The 26,602-nt window shown below is 34.8% G+C and overlaps 1 protein-coding gene across 17 annotated transcripts in view; it reads right to left on the reverse strand.

Moving 5' to 3' along the window:
* Nucleotides 1-26,602, reverse strand: part of CSPP1 (centrosome and spindle pole associated protein 1) — a 121,650-nt gene that overhangs the window by 62,296 nt on the left and 32,752 nt on the right. For 8 of the 17 annotated variants that reach the window (XR_012920206.1, XR_012920208.1, XR_012920203.1 and 5 more), the window contains 9 exons: nucleotides 25,850-26,289; nucleotides 17,001-17,099; nucleotides 15,781-15,851; nucleotides 10,163-10,256; nucleotides 9,099-9,156; nucleotides 8,590-8,604; nucleotides 6,771-6,979; nucleotides 4,549-4,670; nucleotides 4,105-4,183 (listed from right to left, as the gene is read on the reverse strand). Coding sequence is in view for 3 of the 17 variants with exons in the window: in XM_076005245.1 (XP_075861360.1) it covers nucleotides 4,105-4,183; nucleotides 4,549-4,670; nucleotides 6,771-6,979; nucleotides 8,590-8,604; nucleotides 9,099-9,156; nucleotides 10,163-10,256; nucleotides 15,781-15,851; nucleotides 17,001-17,099; nucleotides 25,850-26,289 (1,187 nt within the window). In the remaining 14 variants the exon portion in view is untranslated. The remainder of the gene's footprint in view (nucleotides 1-4,104; nucleotides 4,184-4,548; nucleotides 4,671-6,770; nucleotides 6,980-8,589; nucleotides 8,605-9,098; nucleotides 9,157-10,162; nucleotides 10,257-15,780; nucleotides 15,852-17,000; nucleotides 17,100-25,849; nucleotides 26,290-26,602) is intronic. The other 9 variants (XR_012920209.1, XR_012920204.1, XR_012920216.1 and 6 more) reach the window with 4 other exon arrangements.

Here is a 26,602-nt window from a genome sequence, read left to right on the forward strand (position 1 = left end):
AAAATAGAAAACATTAGCACGGTGGCATGGACCTATAGTTTCAGCTACTAGGGAGGCTGAGGCAGGAGGATCACTTGAGCCCAGGAGTTTGAAGTTTCACAGTGAGCTACGATGACACCACAGCACCCTACCCAGGGTGACAAAGTGACACTCTCTCTCTCAAAACAAAGGGAAAATATCTTGAGATGAATGAAAATGAAAAGACAACATACCAAAACTTAAAGAATACAGATAAAACAGTACTAAGAGGAAATTTTGTTGTAATTACATATATTTAAAAAAGAAGATACCATATCAATAATTTAACCTTCCATATCCAGAAACTAGAAAAATAAGAACAAACTGAACCCTAAGTAAGCATAAGCAGGGAAATAAAAAAGATTAGAGCAGAAATCGATGAAATTAAAACTAAAAAAACAACAGAAAAATCAACAAAACCAATAGTTAGTTCTTAGAAAAGATCAATGAGATTGACAAATGTTTAGCTAAAATGGCCAACAGAAAGACTCTAAGTCTTCTTTTAAAATCCGGTTTTAAAAAAAGGGATCCTTTATGCAGAGGAATGTCTCACTGCAAAAAAAAAAAAAAAAAAAAAAAGGGATCCTTTATAAGATCACTCTTTATCTTATCAAAATAAAAAAGGATTATAAGGGAATATTATAAACAGATTGGGTAACCTAGATGAAATGGACAAATTCCTAGAAATAAAAACCTGCCAAGACTAACTTACAAAAAAGAAAATCTGAACAGAACTATAATTAGTGACTAAGGAGATTGAATCTATAATCAATAGTCTCCCACAAAGAAAACCCCTGGACCAGATGGTCTCACTGGCGAATTCTAACAAGCATTTAAAGAATAACTTACACCAATCCTTCTAAAACGTTTCCAAAAAATTAAAAAGGAGGGAACATTTCCTAACTCACTCTATAAAGCCAGCATTACCCTGTTACCAAAGCTAGACAAAGACATCACAAAGAAGGAAAACTATAGAACAAGGCAAGGATGCCCACTTTTGCCACTTTTATTAAATATAGTACTAGAAATTCTAGCCATAGTAATTAAGAAAAAAACCAAAAGGTACCCAAATCAGAAAGGAAGAAGTAAAATTATCTCTGTTCACAGATGTTATGATCTTACACATAGAAAACTCTAAAGATTCCACAAAAAATTGTTAGGACTACTAAATGAATTCAGCAAAGTAGCAGGATACAAGTCAGCACACAAAAATAAGTCGTATTTGTATACATAAACAATGAATTATCTGAAAAATAATTTTTTTTTTTTTGAGACAGAGTCTTACCCTGTTGCCAAGGCTAGAGTGCTGGGCGTCAGCCTCACTCAGAGCAACTTCAAACTCCTATGCTCAAGCAATCCTACTGCCTCAGCCTCCTGAGTAGCTGGGACTACAGGCATGCGCCACCATGCCTGGCTAATTTTTTCTACATATTTTTAGTTGTCCAACTAATTTCTCTCTACTTTTTTAGTAGAGACACGGTCTCACTCTTGCTCAGGCTGGTCTCAGACTCCTGAGCTCAAACAATCTGCCCACCTCAGGCTCCCAGGGTGCTAGGATTACAGGCGTGAGCCACCGTGCCAATCCCGAAAAAGAAATTTTAAAAACAATTCTAGGCCGGGTGCGGTGGCTCACGCCTGTAATCCTAGCACTCTGGGAGGCTGAGGCGGGTGGATTGCTCGAGGTCAGGAGTTCAAAACCAGCCTGAGCAAGAGCAAGACCCCGTCTCTGCTATAAATAGAAAGAAATTAATTGGCCAACTAATATATATAGAAAAAATTAGCTGGGCATGGTGGCGCATGCCTATAGTCCCAGCTACTTGGGAGGCTGAGGCAGCAGGATTGCTTGAGCCCAGGAGTTTGAGGTTGCTGTGAGCTAGGCTGCCGCCATGGCACTCACTCCAGCCTGGGCAACAAAGCAAGACTCTGTCTCAAAAAAAAAAAAAACAATTCTATTTATAAAAGCATCAAAAAGTTTAAAACACCTAGGAATTAACCTAAGCAGTCAAAGTCCAATACAAGGAAAACTACAAAACATTGCTGAAGGAAATTTTAGAAGACGTAAATAAATGGAAATACATCCCATATTCATGAATTGGAAGACACTGTTAAAATATTAATAGTACCCAAAGCAACGTACAGGTTCAATATAATCCCTATTAAAATCCAAATGACTTTTGTTTTTACAAAAATAGAAACACTCATCCTAAAATTCATACAAAATCTCAAGGGAGCCCAAATAGCTGAAACAATATTAAAAAAAAAGAGCAAAGCTGGAGGATTCATATTTCCTAATTTCAAAACTTTGAAAACTATAGTAAATCAAAACACTGTGGTACTGGGAGAAAGACAGATATATAAACCAAGGGAACAGAACAGAGAGCCCAAAAATAAACTCTCACATATTTTTTCAAATGATTTTCAACAAGAATGCCAAGGCTGGGCACAGTGGCTGATGCCTGTAATCCTAGCACGCTGAGAGGCCGAGGCAGGCAGATCGCTCAAGATCAGGAGTTCGAAACCAGCCTGAGCAAGAGCTCTACTAAAATTAGAAAGAAATTAATTGGCCGACTTAAAATATATAGAAAAAGAAATTAGCCAAGCATGGTGGCATATGCCTGTAATCCCAGCTACTCAGGAGGATGAGGCAGAAGGATTGCTTGAGCCCAGGAGTTTAAGATTGCTGTGAGCTAGGCTGATGCCACAGCCTGGGCAACAGAGTGAGACTCTGTCTCAAAAAAAAAAAAAAAAAAAAAAAATGCCAAGACCATTCAATGGAGAAAGAATAGTCTTATCAACAAATGGTGCTTGGTAAAACTGACTAGCCACATACAAAAGAATGACAATGAACCCCTTCCTAAAACCATACACAAAAACTAACTCAAAATGAATCAAAGAACTAAACGTAAAACCTCAAACTACAAAACTCTGAGAAGAAAATATAAGGCAAAAGTTTTATAACATTGGATTTGACAAAGATTTCTTGAATATGACAACAAAGGCACAGACAACAACAAAATAGACAAACTGGATCTCTCAAAAATTTTTAAATCTTGTGCATCAAAAGACAATATCAACAGAGTACAAAGGAACTCACAGAAGAAAATATTCCCAAATCACATATTTATCTGATAAAGTATTAATATCCAGTATACAGAGAGAACTCCTAAAATTCAACAACAAAAAAACAATCCAATTCAGAAGTGGGAAAAAGACTTGAATAGATATTTCTCCAAATATGATACACAAATGGCTAACAAGCACATGAAAAGATGCTCAACATCACTAATCAATGGGGAAACAAAATTAAAACTACAATTAGATATCCCCTCACACTCATTAGCATGGCTAATATCAAAAAGACAAAAAATAACAAGTATTGGCAAGGATGTGGAGAAATTGGAACCCTTATGCCCTGTTGGTGGGAATATAAAATGGTACAGCCACTATGGAAAACAATACAGCAGTTCCTCAAAAAATTAAACACAATATTATCATATGACCCAGTAATTCCAGCTCTGGGCATATACCCAAAATAATTTAAAACAGGGTCTCAAAGAGATATTAATATCTGTATACTCATATTCATAGTAGCATTATTCACAAGAGCCACAATGTGGAGCAACCCAAGTGTTCATGGATGGATGAATGGATAAGCAAAATTTGGTATACACATACAATGGAATATTACTCTGCATTAAAAAGGAAGGAAATGCTGACATATGTACCACCTGGATGAACCTTGAGGACATTATGCTAAGTGAAATAAGTCAGTCACAATAAGACAAACACTGTATGATTTCACTTATGTAAGGTACTTGAAGTAGTCAAAATCAGAGACAGATGGCAGAATGGTGATTGTCAGGGGATGGGGAGTTATACCATTATTGTTTAACGGGTAGAGAGTTTCAGTTTATAAGATAAAAAGAGTTCTGGAGATGCTGATGATGGTTGCACATCATAAACATATTAAATACCACTAAATAGTACCCTTAAAAATATTAAGATGATAAGTTTTATATTATGTGTATTTCAACAAAATTTTTATAAAATGAAGGAAAAAAATTATTCTTTTAACTAACAACTTACACAATAGGTTGTGCTGGTTGATGGATGACAGGAGCACTAACATAAGCTGTAGGCTGTACTCCCATCATTCCTGAACCATCTTAAAAGGAAAAAAAAAAAAACACATTTATTTCAGGGTACCCATTTAATAACACTTTATCCCTAAAGAAAAAGATACATAATGAAAATGTTAACTAAGGAAAAGCATCAGTATTTCCTTCTGGGTTAAGAGTTACCAAAGAACCCCAAAAAACAGAAAACAGTCATTTCTTAAATCTAGATGAAAAGGAAATAACTGTGAAATATAGCTGGGTTTTAAAACAGGATATCTTAAGGCAATAAATGTATAATATTTGAATTAAGCAAAGTTGTACTTTTCTCATTTAGAGATTTTTGGCTTGCACAAAAATCAGTTTTCCTTATTGAACCACTGAGGAAAAAATGCTTACACTATAGATAACTTACAATAACTAAGACTGGGATCCAAAGTATTTCTGGCCCCATAAAAATAGTATGCATCATCATAAGGAGTTCGAAAGTTAGTAGCCAAAGGTGGTAGTAGGTGAGGTGGAGGCAAAGGTCCAATCCTGTATCAATAGAAAAATGAAAAGTTCTCAATATTTCATTGCAAATTTTTTAAAAAATCAAGATATTATTCTTTTGCAAAAATATTACTGAAAATCCAATCACTAGAAAAAGCCATCACCTTGCTGTAATCATTCGTCAAAAATTATCATTCAAAAAACAAATAATATAGCATAGAATTTCACAATTTCCAGTACATTTATGTATGACAAAAACTTAGGTTAATATCCAATCAGTTAATATCCTATAGTCACTATGTGCCAGTATCAAACAAAGACAGACATGGTCCCTGTCCCTTGGGAATAACACAGAAACAAATAGCTGCAGCCAAGTATAGTAAATAAAATAATAGAAGTAGATACAGAGTGCTATGGAACACAGAGCAGGGACATCTAAATCACATAAGGGACAGGAAGAAACCACAAGCATGGCTTTTCAGAAGAGGCAATGCTCGAGCCATCTTACTAGAGTGAGTTACTCAGAGAGAGAGGAAGGACCGTCCAAGAAGAAAAGGCAAAGAGTACAAAACAGTATGATTATACATAAATGGTTTGAAAGGTTGTGCTTTTAACTGTAAAATGTATTATTCTTTCAAAGGAAGTCAACCGTATATGAAATATAAAACCACTAAAATATCAATAGTAAAGTCTTGACATAATCTTTAGTATTTCATAAATTTAATAAAACTTCTGAAAACCTCTACTTCAGCACTTCATTAGAGTTGGAAATATCTCTGTATTTCCACCAATGCAATATTTTCCAACAATAAAAACAGAAAGGGAAATTCCTTTAAATGAACAATATTCTCACTTTTGAGTGTATCTTAACAGATTCTCCCTTGTCATACACTTCAAAATAATTCTGAAGAACTAAGAAGGCAATGAAGTTCTCTTAAGTAGTGAATATTTTTCATATTTACTAGCCACTCAGTGTATCTATCCTCACTCCAAAGATACATCAACAAAAACTTGAATAACTTATGAAAAGGTATTGCCATCATCAAGTCTAATTTTATATAAGATTTATATAATATTAAATCCTCACAACAATGCTGTAATTGTAGATAAGGAAAAAAAATTACTTTTCCACTTTTACAAATAAGAAAATTAGGCTCAACAAAGGTGTGGTTTGCCCAAAATCCAGGTAGAGAAGCCAACCATTTCCATCCTTGATCCAAAGAAGAGACCACCATATAATGCTCTGTAATTCCAATCTCTTCCAGTCTACTGAGTGGAGAAGCCATCAGATGAAAAAAAACAAAACACCTGATAAATACACTAAACACAGTCCTATAGTTTGTTAGTAGTAAATAAAAGACCAAGTCCTATGAAAAAAGCAAGTATAGGTCAGAAAATATCAATGTTCAAAAAAGTTGAGAAAGACATCTATAAATTGAAATATTAATACATATTTATAATTAAAAAATTAATATTGAGCGAAAACTAACCTCAAGTCTTACAAAGAGAAGAAAGTATAGCTGAGAAAATATATCAGTGTTAACAACATGATTTTCTTTATATGCAGTCTAGTATAGCATGATGCCTTTTTATCTATAGAAATCAAATCTTTACCCCAATACCTAAGTTATAGGTTTTATAATCTCAACACTTTTTATTTAAGTTGCATGGCCCCTAAGTAATCACAGAGAATGAGCTTAAGAGAAACAGAAGCTAAAATAAAATCATATATATAAAAGAATCATATTAGAAATGTTTTCCACATGAATTAAAGAATTCAATGTTTGCCAAGTGGAAATAACAGAATTAAGGAAAATGTATAGCTTTTATATGTTAAAAGATATTAAAAAGAGATATCCCAAAATATAACCTAAAATTAGATTCTAAAATATACTTGGTGATTCATTCTAAAAACACAAAATCATCTTTAAATAACAAAAGAATGTTGTAAGGATTTCCCTTGTTTTTACAATAGCAGAGAGAAGACCAACAATGAAAACAAATCTGAAGAGAAATTATTTGACAAAGAGGTTAATTATGCAAACTCACAATGGATAAGGTTATCTGCTTCAGCACATCCTCCTAAACACAAAACATAACAATACCTTATCTAATTCCCAAACACAAAACATTTTAAACAAGCACCTGGGAGGCACCATTTCACCAAGTGCACAGTTGAATCCATTGTGCAAATCTTCATTTTGAGAAGGCCCCAAGGGAACTGATGGCATGGGTGGGGCAGATGGGGCAGATAAAGGAGGGAGAGGTGTCTGGAAAGCTACTCTGGGTCTCTCAGGTGGTATCCTCTCTTCAAAGTGTCTTGGTGCCACACGAAACTGCTTTAGTCTATCAGGCTAAAATAAAGGGGAAAAAAACCTGTTTGTTACATATTATCATAAATTTGAAGAAGAAAAGGACCTCAAAAGACCCTCTATCCCAACAGGTACTTAAGATATTCACAGAACAACAGAATTTCACAGCTATAAAAGATTTTGAGGACCTAACTCCTATTTTATAAATGGGTAGCTGAGGCTCCCTGAGAAGTACATAAATCACCTAGGGTCTGTTAATAAATAATTGAGCAAAGACTATAGCCAGATATTAATTCTAAATACACCTGTAACATTCTTTCTATACACTACCACACTATGCTGTCATACTTTTTAAATTGCCATTTCTGATATCAAATTATTCTATAGAACAGGGTCAGCAAATGCTTTCTGTAAAGGGCCGGATAGTAAATATATTAGGCTTTACAAGGCCATGTAGTCTCTTCACAAAGAATGGACTCAACCACAGTGCTAAAACAGCCATTAACCATATGTATATGAATGAGCAAGACTATGCTGCAATAAACTTTATTTACAAAAACAGGCAGCAAATGTATTTGACCACAGGCCACACTTTGCTAATCCCAACTCTAGAACATCATAAATGTGTCCTTTTCTAAGGTTTGAACATCAAAAGTAAATCCAAGCCGGGCGCGGTGGCTCACGCCTGTAATCCTAGCACTCTGGGAGGCTGAGGCGGGCGGATTGCTCGAGGTCAGGAGTTCGAAACCAGCCTGAGCAAGAGCGAGACCCCGTCTCTACTATAAATAGAAAGAAATTAATTGGCCAACTAATATATATATAAAATTAGCCGGGCATGGTGGCGCATGCCTGTAGTCCCAGCTACTCGGGAGGCTGAGGCACCAGGATTGCTTGAGCCCAGGAGTTTGAGGTTGCTGTGAGCTAGGCTGACGCCATCACTCACTCTAGCCTGGGCAACAAGCGAGACTCTGTCTCAAAAAAAAAAAAAAAAAAAAAGAAAGAAAAGGAAAAAAAGAAAAAAAAAAAAGTATAAATTAAAAAAAAAAAAAAGGAAATCCAAAAGTAATGGTCTAATGGTCACTGATATCTATCTATTTATTCTCACAAATCAATTGATACTATACAGGGGCTTCAATTCAAAGATAAATAAGAAGGTCTGTCACACACTAATGTAACCATGAATCTACAATTTAACATGCCAACATACTACATTAAAAAACTCAAGTTTTGTAAAGTTTTTGATCATAAAAGCTGCTTCAAAGGTATTTATTGATAGAAGAAAATATATTTGGCTTTGAAATTTACCTTTTTTCTACTATCTTATCAGGAATGATTTCTCAGGTTATTCTAAATATTTTTTTCTATGAGCAGTAGAAGCATATTGAGGGTGATGCTGGCACAGTATTAAACTTTTTTAAACAGATAACCCACAGGATATGTACCTAGCATAAGTAAAAGCAAATCAAAAGTTTCCTATACTTGAATAATTTTAACTTGCTATATCCTTTTGAAGAATAAACTTTTTCATAAACTTTTTAATGAAATTAAAGGTCTTAATCATCATTCAAAGATGAAACAACACTTGCCTTAGCAAACGATTACATATCCAATTACAGAAAAAGCACATTGTGGTAAGAGAAATAAATTGTTACCTCTTCCTTACTTAACTGCAATGATGTAATTCATTCCATTTAATGATGAATTGCAAAAAATTAAAGTAAAAATAAGATTGTTACCTCTCTGATTTAACATTAAGAATTACTAAAATGCTTTATGACTATAATTTAAGCTTTTGGTTTCTTTGGAAATCACTCTAATATAAGAAAAGTGGTCAAGATATACTCAAGAAAAATATCAACATAATTGTAAATTAAATGAGATAACTTTCCCATGGAATAGCACATGTGAATAAGGCAGAGAGGACTAATTTAAAATAAACTTAAAATATGATACAGAAATGAAAAAGGAAAAATTATCTGAGGGAAATAACAGATAAGAGTTAAAATTTACATTTTATTAAAACTAAATTAAGTTTATTTTATTACTATTCAAATTGGTCTACTCTAACATTTCTCCCAATATCCTCTATTCCCATCTGCTACCACATTTAAGGCTCATTTTAATGAAACATTAAACAACAAAAGATGCCAAGAACCCTTACCGATTTCTCAGGGTCTTGTGCTCCAGAAGCTGCAACCCTGAGTTCTAAATCTTTTTCTCTAAACAAAATTTAAGTTTTATATATTAAAAAGTTATAGTAAATATTATCAAAATTATAATCACTGAAACGAACTTACACACAAAGTCTATGCAATACATCTCCAAATACAAATTATTCCTGAATTGACAATAAAGCCTTAAATAATACTGAAAATCCAATTTTCTGACTTGATGAAAAGTAAACTGGAATGCACATGTAACTGACACAATATATAACTCTAAACCAGTGCCTGGAGTACCTCAAAGACTAAGCAATTCACACAAAATACAAAAATAAAATAAATACTTTGTCAAACAAAAACCCTCTTTTAGGGCACATGTATATTTTTAGTTAGCAAAAAGAAGGGTAAAAATTTAAATATAACTACCACCACTCTTTCTAATAAGGGTTTTTAAGAAAATGATGTTAAAGATGACTAAGATAAGACTTAGCTTCCTCTAAGACATAGAGAAAAAGGCAAAACTAAAAGACAACAGTCTCAGATTCTCTCAAATCAAGATCCCTATTCCTAATTTTGAACTATAATTAACATTTCACAAATATTTCTACAAGAAAGATTATAAACACTGATATTTATATACAATATAAATACTTGTGATTTATCATAAAATTATTTTTATATTGCATATATGGGTGTGCTTATCCATTTCAGATGGAAAAAAGATAAAATACTTCTATATTTTTATTATATGTGGAATAATCCAATAGGCATACAGAACATTAAATGCTACCCTAAATCAAAAATTGAAGTAGTCAATGAAGGAAGCAAAACGCCTACTATAGAATATATATACATAATCTCATTTGTTATCTATGACAAAGAAAACAAACACTGTCATGGTTTTATTTCCCTTAATGATTTACAATGTGGAGATTGAAATATAAGTGATTAAAAAATCAAAAATAATATTAGGAAAAACAGCCCCTTATTTAAACATCATGACATTTTATACAAATGCATTTTAAATTCAAAACCTTTCTTTTAAATGCAAACCTTTCATTACCGTCTCTTGTTTTTCTGTTGCTCAGCCATTTGTTCCAATAGTTCTTGTCTATATTTCTCTTTCTTTCTCTGAATAAGTTCTCGATCTTCACCTCCTAGACAGTAGTAAGAAAAGAATGCAAATATTTTTGTTTTTGTTTTTGAGACAGAGTCTCGCCTTGTCACCCTGGCTAGAGTGCCATGACGTCAGCCTAGCTCTCAGCAACCTCAAACTCCTGGGCTCAAGGGATCCTCTGTCTCAGCCACCCGAGTAGCTGGGATTACAGTGTGCACCACCACGACCAGCTAATTTTTTCTATTTTTAGTAGAGACAGGGTCTCACTTTTGTTCAGGCTGGTCTCAAACTCTTGAGCTCAAGGGATCCTCCAGTCTAAGCTTCCCAGAGTCCTAGGGTTACAGGCATGAGCCACTGTGCTGGCCTAAGAATGCAATCTTTTAACTCTTGGGAATCACATGGCCCTAGAAACTAAGGGGGGGAAAAAACTCCATGTTTAATTATATCAAAGATTTACTGAATATGCAAGAAACATACAAGGAAAAAATGACATGTATTAGTACCTCTTCAATTAATTTCATAATTTATAAGTACCTACTATGTCAAACACAAGGTACATTAATCATTCTCAAGCCTGTCTTTAGTCAAAATCTTCCTAAATAACAAAATATTCTTATCCCCAACCCCATTTTTCCAATAATCTAGACATTTTCCACTAACATCTTCTATAAGTCCCTTAAATTTAACACACCCATCCAAAATGAATGCATCACAACCAATTCCCTCTCTTTGTTTTCTATTAATGGCTCAATAACAGTGTCCCAAACCCTCACTATAATTTTGAGTGGATGACTCTCTTATTCATTTCATATGAGGCCCCTCCTTTCTATTCTCATGGCCATTAACCATGGATAAGTCTCATTTCCACATTTCACCCGGATAGCAACAACAACTTTCTGTTACTGTCTCCACAACTCCCTTCTCCCAGCATACTTACACATATCCAGCACACTTATATAATAAGACTAATTGTCATAAAATACAACACTAATCACACTGGCACCCTGCTGAAAAAAATTCAATGGCTACATCAATTCTACACAAAAAAATAAGAACCACTCACTGTGGTATTCCTCATGTGAAAATCCAATTGATCAAAAACTTTCAGATGCAGAAAAGATTATTATTACTGCATATGTTAATACCACAAAATAACTTTTTAATCTAGATATGCATGATCTGGAATACTACACAAATCACAAAATATCAAGAATGTAACCCTAGCCAGCTGTGGTGGCTCACACCTGTAATCCTAGCACTCTGGGAGGCTGAGGTGGGAGGATCACTTGAGCTCAGGAGTTCAAGACCAGCTTGGGCAAGAGCGAGATGCCATCTCTACCAAAAATTAGAAAAACTTAGCTGTGGTGGCACATGCCTGTACTCAGAAGGCTGAGGCAGGAGGATTGCTTAGGCCCAGGAGTTTGAGGGTGCAATAAGCTATGATCATGCCATTGTACTCCACCTGGGGCTACAGAGTGACACTCTGTCTCAAAAAAAAAAAAATGCAACCTTAACATTCTCTACTGCTTTCATTATTGGTCTCCCAACCATCGGTGAGTACACAGCATCTCAGTTTGTTCATTAAACATAGATGTTCATTAAACATTGTCAGCAACAATGATGCTCCCCATGGGGGTAACATGAATTATAATATTTCCTAATAAGAGTGTGTATCTCCATTCCACTTCCACCCATGATAGAATAACAAAGACAGGACTTAACCTCCCACTGTAAATAACCAGAAAACTGGGCAAAAAACACAAAATAACTTTTCCAGGCACTGGACAACAGGCAGCACATGACTATACTACCTGAGAGAATGAAAATAAAGGAAGTAAGCCCTATAATCACTCCAGTTTCTGACCAAATGCAATTTCCAGACCACCAGAACAGGTAAGGAGAACCCAAACAGAGCCAGAAAACTGAGTATATAAAGATCAAAACTCAGGAAGGCTAAAAGGGCTGGAAGTTGTGGAGCAAAGATTCAAAAGCAAGCATAAAAAGAGCTCTAAAAATCCAAAGGAGTCAGTGTATTCACAGAGTGGAATTCCACTCAGCTGGGCAAACAAACTAAGCGGGACATATAAACTGAACAATTCTCAGACTTGAAACAAAAGAGAGAAATTCAAGCTGCAGCCAAAGTGGAGTTCTTAGTAGTCTTTCAGGGAAGATGCCAGAAAGATTACTATGTAGCAGCAAGGCTAAAGTGTTCCCTGGAAAGAAGGCTACTCTAGATGCCCCCAGCTAAGGTTAAAACAGGACTCACATAGATCAAATTGGTCCTTAGTAACAGAGAAATGTACCATGGTAGGCAAAACTGGAAGATGGTGCCTATGTTCCCTGGTCCCTCGTGCAGACTCCCTGTATAATCCTCTCCCCTTGTGTGTGGGTGGAACCTGTGACTTGCTTCTATATCAAACAATATTGAAAGGCGGAAAAAAAAAAATTACAGATGTAATCAGAGTACTAAATCAATTAATTTTGAAGTAGCCAATAGGAAATTATCTTGGGTGAACCTCATATAATCAGGTGAAAGCCCTTAGAAGAGGGGCTGGGCCCTTCCTGAGTTCAGAGAGTCTCCTTGCTGGCATAAAGTGAGCAGCCATGGTGAGGAGGCCCACATGGCAAGGAACAGCAGACAGCCTCTAGGCACTGTGGGCAGCCTCCAGTGAGCATCCAGTAAGAAGCCAGGGCCCTCAGCCATATAACCACAAGGAAATGAATTTGCCAACAACCTGAATGAGCCTGGAAGCAGATTCTTCCCCACTCAAGCCTACAGATGAAAAACACAACCTGGCTGACACCTTGATTTGTAGCTTATTGAAATGCTAAACAGAGGATCTGCTCAGTAAGCCATGCTGAGACTCCTGACTCACAGAAGTTTCTGCCTGAATGCAGTTTCCAAATGCTCATGAGAAAGACTGGGGTGAACAATATAGAAGATCTGAAAAAGAACCTTCTGTGACACATAGGCGCAAAATACTCTGCAGACCCCTCTTATACAAAGCAAAAGACACAATCTACTGGTTATGGGGCAGAAAACCAACTTGAGCCTAACATAATAGCAAAGTCTTGTTACTGTTAGAAGAAGGACAGAAGAATTTGCTGCAAAGCCCTCTACAGACATAAAGGAGAGTTTGGCAACCACTCTTGGGAAGGGGAGAAACACTGAGAAAGACCCATTCCTGAGACCCAGATGGACAGAACCAGCTCTACACCAAGTAACAAGGAACAGCAATCTACTACTGGGGTAGGGGTGTCAAGGGGAGTAGTGTAGAGACAGAAATGCCCTCTCTGTCAAGAGTATGTAGGTCTTGCTGAAAACTAGGAAGGCCAGGTGTGGTGGTTCACACCTGTAACCCTAGCACTTTGGGAGACCAAGGCAGGAGGATCACTTGAAGCCAGCCTGGGCAACACAGTAAGATCCCACCTCTACAAAGAAAAAAAAAAAAAAAAGCAAGCTGGAAAAAGTGCAGGAACACTGAGAAAATCCCTCTGGCACTCCAGGTCCCACATTAAGGATAAGACAGAAAATTCAACACTTCCCTCTACACAAACGATAGAAGCAGATAAAAATCATTAGGATATACAAGACATGAACACAGTATCAACCAACTCAAATGACATTTATAAATCACTAAACTCAACAATAGCACTATGTACATTCTTTCAAGTACATACTAACCACCAATATGGACTATTCTCAGCCATTAAAAAAAATTATTAAGGAAATTCCACAAACTTGAAATAACTAAAATTATACAAATTATATTCTTGGACCGTAAGAGACTTAAACAAGCAGTCAATAATAAAACAACAGAGGAGAAATTACCAAATATTTGGAAATTTAAAAACATTCTTTTAAATAACCTATGGTTCTGTTATAAACCCCATCATACATTGTTTTTCATTCTAAGCAATCATTTTATTTTTTTAACAAAGCAAAAGGCTCCAAATGACATCTTTGGGACAAAATTATGGGAAGATAAATTGCAGTTCAATTAAAATGAGAATATCACAACAATCAAAGTCACATAAAGATGTAATTTGCTGTCTCTGGAGACAGTAATTTTCCTATAGGTATGTCCAAATACAGTTTGTGGGAAAATAAGATATAACCATGAAAAAAGTCATTGCGTTAAATGACTCTAATGGTTTGTTCTAAACATTAGAGTCGGGCCGGGCGTGGTGGCTCACGCCTGTACTCCTAGCACTCTGGGAGGCAGAGGTGGGCAGACTGCTCGAGGTCAGGAGTTCGAAACCAGCCTGAGCAAGAGCAAGACCCCGTCTCTACTATAAATAGAAAGAAATTAATTGGCCAACTAATATCTATAGAAAAAATTAGCCACGCATGGTGGCACATGCCTGTAGTCCCAGCTACTTGGGAGGCTGAGGCAGTAGGATCGCTTGAGCCCAGGAGTTTGAGGTTGCTGTGAGCTAAGCTGACACCATGGCACTCACTCTAGCCTGGGAAACAAAGGGAGACTCTGTCTCAAAAAAAATTAAAAAATAAACATTAGAGTCTATTATCTCCTCAAATATTCAACCATAATTCCTAGATTGCATTCATGATAAACTCAAGCATTAATCTTTAAAGTGTCAGGGTAGAGTAATCCTTTTATTGATAAAATTAATTATCAGTAGGCTTTCAACTCAGAAAGTCATTTCTCCTATTTTTACCACATTTAACAAAATACATCACAACAATATAGCCTTCACTACATGGTACTGATAGGTTAAATTGGTCACTGTGCTCTTACAGATATTATACTAGAATGAAATTGTAGGTGCTATACCATTTTTCTCACAATAACCATCTTAGGAAATAAAGATCTAAAAATATAATGAGATTGGATGTCTCTAAGACAAGATTTAAATTATTGACTGCTTTTAGGTTGAATGTACCTAAACTGTTATCTAATTTCTTCATATACTTTACTCAAACCAAATTTCAGTTAATTTTTTCTGTAAGTTTTCACATAAAGAACAGACCTCTTTTTTATCTAAAGGCACAAATAAGAAACATACTGTTTCTGAAATTAAACTGTGACAAGAGTAATACAGCAAATCAACAAGCATATATTTAGCAAAATCCTTGACTTCTGATAAAATAGAAAATCTGGACCATTATCATGATTTGAACAAAATACCTTCTCAGAAACTACATGAAAACAACAAAGAAAAAAAAGGTTTAATTCAAAGAAACTGAACTAAAATACAAGGCAGTTTTGTGCTAGCTGAAGAAACAAGAAAAAAGAATGAAGGGAAAGAATTACCACATAAAAAACACAATATAAGAAATAGCCATAGTACAACTAAGTGCTAATAAAATATGAAATTAAAAGTATATTACTGAAACTAATATTTCACTTATTATCTATAGAAAGCACATCACTAAATAAGTTATTTAGCTTTAAAATTATAGAGATATATAATATATATTAAATGCTTAGTGTCTAGCATAAAGCAAGTGCTCTATTAGTAAAGTAGTATTAATTAAAACACTGAGTTCTCACTAAAAAACACTCTGCCCAAGTCTAACCAATTAGAAGTTTTGTACATACCAAAGAGCATCCCCGCAAAAGGACTACAGATCTCTTGATTAGCAGATTTGGGTGGTTCATTGTCCCGAGGGCTATAAAAAAAAGAGGGAAAGAATTAAATTCTAGATAATTTTCAGAAATAAAATTTAGAGTAAATGTGGATATGAGTTATTGGCCTTTCAAAGTTCTATGGACACTATCATATTTACATATTTTTAAGTTGAGGAAAATCATGGCATTTTATCTCTTTCTAGAGTGACATCCCAATGTATTCAGGCTCTCAAAAAACCTTTTTTCAGCCAGTGCTCTATAGGTATTCAAATAGAATCCTTTTTCACAAAAATAATTACCCCAGTAAGGAAAATGAATATAAATATACATACATAAATCCTAAAAAAGAAAAGAAGTGTGAGCTCTGCACACACTTGGAAAAGATCCCTAAAAAGCTCCTCCCTTGGAAGATAGAAAAAAGATAATTCCCTCTAAGAAAATTAAGACCCAAACAGCAAATTCTCTTATTGCAAGAATTGTTTACATGTTACTTTCTTCAAAGAAAATACACACCTCTCCTGACATATGACAGTATTATCTTCATTATATACTACAGATTCAGAATTTTTAATGTTTGTACTTATATGACACAAGAAAGCCACCAAAATGATAAAAATTATAAAAAGAGAATATTAATATAAAACATATAACATTAACATAAAACACATTAATATAAAACACATATATCCTTTCTTTTCAACATGACAGAAATACATAAGCACTAATTTTACAAAGTGAGTGTAAAAGTTATCTACTCGGTAAGCTGAAAATAAATTTTTGAAAGAATAAAATTTTGAAAGAAAAAGTCACACTGCTGGAACATTTTCAATTTACATCCAGTCAAGTTGCATCACCATGCCTCTAAGATATTTTAAATTGATTTTTAGTCCTTTAAACTACACTTATTTCTCCTTCCATTATTTCAAAAAATTTGATATACTTTGTAATGATAGGGACTTATTCAGAACACACTTTATAACCAAAAATTTGTTTTTCAAAAGAATGCTGTAAAGTACTATAAATTTTCATTTGATACTACCTCCTCACTCTGTTTTTCCTTTTAATTCATTTCTCACAAATAAGGAAGGCTGTTAATACACTGCACCTTTAACTTTTTCAGTAAGCCACTTTGAGGCAGGTGCTGTTTCACAGTGTAATCTGAAGGGGAGATTTAATGTTACATACTGTACCTTTTATTTCCAGCAGATGAAATTCGTATGTTTGACTGTTCTGTCACATCACCATCATACTCCATAGGAGGCACATTCCCTTGTCTGTTCCCGTGCATCCTTAAAAACACATTAGCTTATAGAGCATGTTCCACATACAGTGGACCTTCTTCTATCTCTTTGGTGTTTTTACATTTTTTGTTGGAAACATTACAGGGAACAATGTTATAGAGAAGTTTTACCATAAACACATTCTACAATTAATTCAAATGAGATTTGTCTCAAGTATGATCTGCTGGTTTATGAGGCACAAAGAGTTTTAATAGTCTTTTTTTAAAAAAGCTATTGTAAATTATTTCAATATAACTTTTAGAAATTTTTAATTCTAAAATTACAAATATACTAACACTTTTTTATCATTCACTTGAAAAGTGAATAATTGAGTGCCTACTATGTTCCAAGTAGTATTCTAGACATTGGGTATTCAGACATAGTCCCTGTAGCATTCATGAAGATTATAGCCAAATTCAAAAGAAGATCATTTTTTAAATCAAAATTCATAGATTCTGGGAATTATTTCATTGTATGTATAAACCTTTTAACTTAAAAATATAGCATCAGTCTTATCAATAAATTAAATGAAATGCAGGAAAACATGATATTTGCCAACACTGTAAATCACATGAAAGAATAAATGTTACCAACAGATGAATGGAAAACACAAACAGGCTGGTAGAAAATGATTAGTTCACTTTACTTACAAGGTCATAAACAACACAAAGAAATATTAGAATTTTTTTTATTTCCTTCTTAAAAAAACCTTTTTAGAAAATGAACAATTATTAAGTAATTTTTTTTTCCATTTGGCAAACACTGATTTTTTTTTGCTTAATTTCTCATACCAGAGACACCAACATGACTTTTTACACCAACACATATTAGCATCCATGAAAACTAGCATTCCGTAAGTCATATTTCTTTACATGGCTGCTGAGTTACCATCAAACTATATTGTGTTTCTCAAGAAGTCTATTAGAAAGAAATATGGTTGTTAAAATATTACACAATATTTTAGGTGAATTTTATTATCATATTAAGAAAAACAGTAATTTTTAGAAAAATAGTAGCTCCTTACTCTCCATAGAAACAGCATATGAAATTTTTCACTTATTTCCATCATACAAGCTATTGTCACTATCATCTGTGGAGAAAAAACTATTTGGAATTTTAATCTTAATTATGATGTGGCATAATATCTGGCTTCCATTTTTTATCCATATCTGAAACAGAGCCCTCCACAAGCCCTCTCAAAAAAGGATCTCAGGCCGGGCGCGGTGGCTCACGCTTGTAATCCTAGCACTCTGGGAGGCCGAGGCGGGCGGATTGCTCAAGGTCAGGAGTTCAAAACCAGCCTGAGTGAGACCCCGTCTCTACTATAAAAAAATAGAAAGAAATTAATTGGCCAACTAATATATATATATAAAAATTAGCCGGGCATGGTGGCGCATGCCTGTAGTCCCAGCTACTCGGGAGGCTGAGGCAGTAGGATTGCTTAAGCCCAGGAGTTTGAGGTTGCTGTGAGCTAGGCTGACGCCACGGCACTCACTCTAGCCTGGGCAATAAGCGAGACTCTGTCTCAAAAAAAAAAAGGATCTCAGTCAGGTATGATGGCTCACATCTGTAATCCCAGCACTTTGGGAAGCCAAGGCAGGAGGACTGCTTGAGGCCAGGAGTACAAAACCAGCCTAGGCAACACAGTGAGACCCTCATCTCTACAAAAGATTTTTTTTAAATTATCTGGGCCTGGTGGTATGTGCCCATAGTCCTAGCTACGTGGAAGGCTGAGGTAGAAGGATCACTTGAGCCCAGGAGTTCGATGTTGCAGTGAGCTATGATGGTGCCACTGCACTTCAATCTGAGCAACATAGTGAGACCCTGTCTCCAAAAACAAAAAAATAATTTCAAATTTATTTCCATTTATCAAAATATGACCCATTTTAATTCCTAAAGTCTAGGTGCTCAAATCTCTTTGCTAAACTGACATATCAGTTTAGCATTATTCCCTACTGTTCACTTAACAAAACAGATAAACTCAAACTCAAATTTGTAATTAACAATGCCAGGCAACCAGATTTAATTATACTGGTTCTCTATAAATATACATGTGCAGAAAAGAGTTAACACAGCAGACCTGACACTGCCTATCCTTAAAAAAGCCACATTGCACAATTGGCCCTTGTTAGTGCCTGGGAGCACACATTTTGGGAGAGTTCCCAATATTCCCAGAACTGGTAAAAGTGGCTCACTGTGCCTAAACTGTTTATATAAACAATATAGTTTAGGCTAAAGATGTGCTTTCCTTCAAGGATTCTGGAATTTTACTACATGCTAGCATAAGGGTGCCTATATGATCAGCCCCCAGTAAAAACCTTGGGCACTGAATCTCTAATGAGTTTTCCTGGTAGACAACATTTCCCCATGTCGTCACTATTCAATGCAGGAAGAATTAAGCATCTCCTGTGAGACTCCACTGGGAGAGAACTCTTGGAAGCTGGTCCCTGGTTTCCTTCAGACTTTGTCTCATGTGCCTTTTTCTTTTGCTGATTTTGCTTTGAATCTTTTAGCTGTAATAAATCACAGCCATAAGTACAATTATACCTAGAATCCTATGGGTACTCCTAGCAATCACCAAAATCTAAGAGTTGTCTTGGCAACCTAAGACATAATACACAAAAGTAAATTAATTGATGTGGTAAAGAGATGTCTATACCAATGAAAAATTTTAAATATACAGAAATTCAAAGTTATCCATTTTTGAAAGCTTAACATGGGATCCCAGAATTAAAGGCCACTTAGACATACAGAATTTTTTCTAAAATTTACCCAAGGGTTTATGGCTTCCTGCATTTTCAGTGAAGTTATCTGAAGACAATGTTTGGATTTACAATTGTAGCTTATACACCTGGGCCCAAAATATCTATGCTAAAAAATGTTTTATACGCTCTTCAAAATATATAGATAACTTAATAAAGCAATCACCATAAGGACAAGAGGTCATTTTCAAAGTTCATTCCAAATTTAAAAAATAATTTTATTTATGTAAAAGGTCAAGATCTCTTTGCTAAAATCTACAGTGTAAAACCATAAAGACTTCTTAGTGGACGGCCCATATTAAAGATGTTCTAAGGTGTACCTTTTACTGAAGAAATAAAAAGTCATTATCAAGATTTAGATAAATCCCCTTTTCGAAAATATTTAAAAAGTCCCCTCTGTCACTGATAATTACAACCAAATCAAGACTGAAGAACTGTTTAAGATGCCAACAAAAAAGAGCAGAGATATGTATTTCACTAAAAAGATAATAAAATCTTAAGGTATCCTATTCAATTTTATGAAATGACTGATATGTCTGTGCTTATCTTTGTTAAATCAAGGAAGAATTACTGTTTACAGAGAGAAGGGAACTTAAACTGTAAAACCAAATTATAGCCTGGAAAGTTAGCCACCTTATTCTCTATTTAAAAAAATCCCTATAATTTTGATGCCATTTCCTTCATATACTAAAATTTCTTTCATACATCTAATAAATTTAGCATTTAATCACTCTTAATTATTCCTATTAGTTCACTTTAACAGCTTTTAAGTCAGTCTTACAATTTATTTTTATAAACTTTACTTAGGCAAAGTCCTCTCTGAAGAAAGGAACTGACAAGAGTCAGCAGCGGTTTCACCACTGCTAGCTCTCTTCAATCTTCTCAACATTAAGGGGTAACTGACAGATGTAATGTCCAGAAGTAATGTCCACTAAATGTCTAAGAACAACCTGATTCTAATCAAAGTCCAGGGGTTCAGTTTGGGTCTAGTATGTCCTTGGAAATCTTTTCTGTTTAGCTGTGGCAATACCAGATTAAGACTATCCCTGTGACCCAGAAGAAATCTATCTAAATATTCCATAATCTTAAACACATAGGTTCACTTAACACACCCTCGACACATCGGTTTATGTCAGAAAGGGAGACATCCTGTAAAGGAGAGTTTGCTTCCTTTGAAATGCAAATCAGATATGATCAAGGAATGAAATAACTGCAAAATGGTTTCACCTTCATACTAACAACAAGGAAAAATGTAGGTTAAATGGAAAAGCCTTTTCTCTCTCCTTATTTCATTGAAGACATGAGTCAACAACTCTATTTGAAAAAGTAAAAATCTCAATGCCCAAAGAAACCAGGTTAGGATAGAAGCCAGGTTTACTCTAAAACTTAACACATGTTAGTCTTTAAGGGAAAAAACAAACAAAAAAATTTCCTTTACAAAAGAAAAGCAAACCGTTTAAAATTACAGGCATGTTAAGCTCATTTAAATGTGAATAAACAACTCCAAAATGATAACTAACTTTTCTCTTTTCCTTAATAGACCATAAAATCGGCCGGGCATGGTGGCTCACGCCTGTACTCCTAGCACTCTGGGAGGCTGAGGCGGGCAGATCACTTGAGGTCAGGAGTTCGAAACCAGCCTGAGCAAGAGCAAGACCCCCTCTCTACTATAAGTAGAAAGAAATTAATTGGCCAACTAATATATATAGAAAAAATTAGCCGGGCATGGTGGCGCATGCCTGTAGTCCCAGCTACTGGGGAGGCTGAAGCAGTAGGATCACTTGATTCCAGGAGTTTGAGGTTGCTGTGAGCTAGGCTGATGCCATGGCACTCACTGTAGCATGGGCAACAAAGAGAGCCTCTGTCTCAAAAAAAAAGAAAAAAAAGAAAAACAAAATAGACCATAAAATCAAACTACTTCAGAAACAACTTTATAGTGTTTACCCTATAAATTATAAAAATAAAATCTTTACCATCTGTGGGTCCTATATTGATACAGCACCAAGGAAGAATCCAATTTCTCTTTACTTAAAAAAAAAAAAAAAAAAAAAAACCCCCGCCTAATTCATAATAATGGTAGTTACAACACTTTACTTTCATATTAAGAATTTCTCTCTTGTGAATTAATTCTGCTATTAGAGTACTCCCACTACAGAAGTTAAAGAAAAACTCCAAGATGTTAACTATGGGTCACCATTTTTTTCATTGTTTTCAGTTTTTTCCCAATGTTTGTATCTACTTGAATACCATTGTTTTCTATTATCAATTTCACTTTTAAGATGGCCAAAACAATTACTAAAAAGGCCCTTCCAAAGACAAATGAAAATTAACTACTAAAAAAACAAAGTAACACCAAACTAAATAACTTATGTTGTAAGAAGCCATTTTTCCTCATTTATGTCTTACATATTAAGCACATACACTCCTAAGAAAAATATCTTGTACTAAGCACTTAATCTATGTGGCTAACACAGATTCTAATTTCACCTGAAGTGTCATGTCAGAATTTTATAAATGACTATTAATTCTATACTAGCAAATTTCAAACATTTAACCCTTTGCACTCACTTGCTTTTTTCTCATCATCCACTCGACATCCGAGTGCAAAGGGTTAAATAGAATTTAAGTAGAATGGAAGTGCTAACTACATTGATCACAGGGAAACTGAAAAACAGCATTTTTTAATGCTAGATACTTCTTTTATTCATTAACATTGGTTAAAGTAAAACATTATAAAGTAATATATTAACTTCTACAGCTCAAGACTAGGATGACTGTAATTAAATAGAACCTATAAATTCAAAAGTTTCATAAGACACAGTTACATTCAACTTTAGAAAGCTCCTAAAAGGTTATAACCTTTATTCAAATTGGTAAATATGTATAAATAAATGATATACATACCCACACAGAATACTACTGCCAATCACAGCGCTAAACACCTTGTTAATCATTTAAGAACATTGCCAGTGATTCATGATATGAGTTTAAGAAGGTAAACATCATTTTCTGAAGAAAACTTCAGCTTTCCCATATTTAAAGCTGGGAAAATATTTCATCAATAAACATATTATGGTATATGAAAAAGTTTACAGGGTAATTAGAAAGGAACTGAGACCAAGATATAAAAATAAAAATTACTATAAACCAAAACTGGAATTTATCAGATGCTGACTTTCAGAAGGAAAAAAAGGACAAGAGAAAGAAGAAGAAAATTAATTTTGCACTTCTCATAATCCATTATAATTATTTTTTTGTCCAGAACTTCTGGTTAAGATTACACAGTACATTAAGAATAAATGCTTAGAGCAAGACACCAAATGTAGTTTCACATTTCTTTAGTCTCAAAATTTTCAATAACAAATAGAATCATTTCTCCTACCAACCACTCTGCCTATTAAATATACACTACTGAATGACTAATGTGAAATATTGGGGAGGGAGGGACTGAAAATAAGGAATCTACAAATCTCAAATCTAGAAATTCAATTTTAACTTCAACTGCCATAGAGACATATGTGGAGATGTAAGAGTCGATATATTAACAAAAGGAAAGTAATGTGATATGATTTACATTTTGAAGAAATACTTTAAAGCATTTAACATTAAGAATTATTCTTGGCCGGGCGCTGTGGCTCACGCCTGTAATCCTAGCTCTTGGGAGGCCAAGGCGGGCGGATTGCTCAAGGTCAGGAGTTCAAAACCAGCCTGAGCAAGATCGAGACCCCGTCTCTACTATAAATAGAAAGAAATTAATTGGCCAACTGATATATAAATATAAAAAATTAGCCGGGCATGGTGGCGCATGCCTGTAGTCCCAGCTACTCGGGAGGCTGAGGCAGAAGGATCACTCAAGCCCAGGAGTTTGAGGTTGCTGTGAGCTAGGCTGACGCCACGGCACTCACTCTAGCCTGGACAACAAAGCGAGACTCTGTCTCAAAAAAAAAAAAAAAGAATTATTCTTAACCTCATGTTTAATCTATTCTTAAAATACTATTTGGTGAAGTTTATATAGAAAGAGTTCATTTCACTTATGGGATACATAAAAAAATAAGTTCTCAAATAATCATGGTGAAATTCATCTGTTAGTTCACATATAAAGTTATCACAGAATATAATTATAAACATAATAGATTGAAACATATACAAAACAAAGCAACAACCATAACATGTTTTGTAAAATTCCACACTTAAAAGATATGCATTACATTACACTCTAAAGGTAAACAAACACCATAAAGGAAAAAGAAGTTTTCATGTTCAAAGAATACATCATCAAAGTCCAAAATTACCTACAAGTCCCCAACTGAGAGTTCTTTTAGTTTAGGCAACCTTTGACTACCTTCAGATATAAGCATTTTCCAATATAACACATTATAGGATTTGGAGAATTTTCTAAAGTATAATTAGATTCAGGTCAGAGAAACTATAATAGGCATTCCAAAATTCTAATCTTTCACTCAAATTATCTAAATCAGGGTGAATATTAAAAATACTGTGTGAGTAGGACATAATAGCTGCAAAAGAAATAGAAGACAAAGAACCATAAAAGGTTTGTAATGTTATTAATAATTAGAATATTAAATGTGCTAGTATTATCCCTGAGAAAATTTTCTAAAATACAAAAAAAATAAATTGGACTAATGAACAAAAGCAGGTCCCATAAACTGCTCAAAATTTAGATTTAAATCTTCAAGTTAACAAGTGTATGACAAATATGGGACCCTGTGGTGTTGTTATATCCAAATCCAAAGTTAGGTTAAACGACAGCAAGTTTCAAGTACAACATTAAAACAAATATGACTTAAGAAGAAGATAAAACCTCACTGTAGCAGTCAAGAAATTACAAATAGTGTCACATAAACAATCATTCAGGCCGGGCAGGGTGGCTCACGCCTATAATCCTAGCACTCTGGGAGGCCAAGGTGGGCGGATTGCTCAAGGTCAGGAGTTCGAAACCAGCCTAAGCAAGAGCAAGACCCCGTCTCTACTATAAATAGAAAGAAATTAATTGGCCAACTAATATATATAGAAAAAAAATTAGCCGGGCATGGTGGCGCATGCCTGTAGTCCCAGCTACTCGGGGAGGCTGAGGCACCAGGATTGCTTGAGCCCAGGAGTTTGAGGTTGCTGTGAGCTAGGCTGACGCCACGGCACTCACTCTAGCCTAGGCAACAAAGTGAAACTCTGTCTCAAAAAAAAAAAAAAAGAAAAAAAACCCAATCATTCAAAGAAACTGAAAAGCATCTGAAAATCTGATCAAAAAACTTATGAATACAGGAATAAACTCTCCTCCCTCCCCCCGCCCCCCATTTTTGGGTAGAGACAGGGTCTCGCTATGTTGCCCAGGCTGGTCTCAAATTCCTGGCCTCAAGCAATCCTCCTGCCTCGACCTCCCAAAGTGCTAGGATTACATGCATTAGCCACACCGACCTAAACCATATTTCATCTATATTAAGGTGTCCTTTTTGTCAACATTCAAATATCTGAAACTAGGTTGGCCTTCAACCTGGTTTTAAATCAAGTTATTGCAGAAAGGAGTCATCTTTCCCCTGCCAGTCATCTAGGGGCACCATAAATCAAGACAGCTTTGAATCCTTGCCTCGAGGTGTATTTGGACACTACTATGAACCTGAATCAGTACTGGTTTACACTTCAAATTCTCAGAGAAGAAATTTTTTTTTTTTTACTCCCTCCACTTAGTGCCAACGTTGGGATGTGGACGTTTCCTATCTGTCCCTCTCTGTAGAAATGTTTAATTCTCATTCATGTACTTTTACATGAAGGGTGTAGCCTTTGAGTTTTCCACCTTTATAACAGGGCCCCCACCTTGAGTGTTTTCTTTTTCCCTCTCAATGGCACATAAAATAATGGTGCATCTTAGAACTGATATCATCTTAGAATAAAATATGGTAAATCAAATAAAATTGTTTCTAATAAAAAGTAACAACAGCAATATTTATTAAATAAAGAAAATAAAAATGAAGTTGTAAATACCTGTCATTTGGATACACTCTCAAAAATCTTCTATCAAAATCACTTTCAAATCTAAACCTCTCGTCCATTTCTTCACTTACTTCAGGATCTTGGTCTGGTCTATAATATTGTCTATCAAAAACACGATCCTCATTAAATCTATGAAATCTTCTATCTGGAATGCCAGGCTTGTTTGCAAACCTTTGATGTTTTGTATTGGAAATGCCCACTTCTTCATTAGCTTTTTTAATAATTCTTCTATTCCTTAATTCAATTTCATCATCTAGTTGTCGATATCTGTCCTCTTCCAGTCGCCTTTGGTTCAAAAGCTCTTCATATGCCTCTGAAGGAGTTAAGACACCTCTCCTAGGACCCTCCGAATTTTCACAAGATGTTTGTATTTGTGAAGATAAATCAGGCTTAAATTGACTTACAGGTTTTTTATTTCTTTGACTCTTGGGCTATATTCAATTAAAAAGGCAAAAAGAAACCAATCTTAATGAGGTACCATCAATTAAAAGGTAATGAAATGGTCAAATTATGCTTACACTATCCATCTCAATGCTGACATTTAATCACCCGTAAGAAATATCTTTTCTTTATGAAAAAATCTGAAGAAAATTTTATCTATCTGCAAAACTTATTAAATACCAGTAGATAGGCAACAGTAATATGGATAAGTGACTACTAAAAAAAGGATAAACTAAATGCAAATTCCTATCCAAGGAGATATTAGGTATATTTTGACAAATATTACTTCAAAATATTTCAAAT

This window comes from Microcebus murinus, chromosome 7 (assembly GCF_040939455.1).
Source record: "Microcebus murinus isolate Inina chromosome 7, M.murinus_Inina_mat1.0, whole genome shotgun sequence".
Lineage (NCBI taxonomy): Eukaryota > Metazoa > Chordata > Mammalia > Primates > Cheirogaleidae > Microcebus > Microcebus murinus.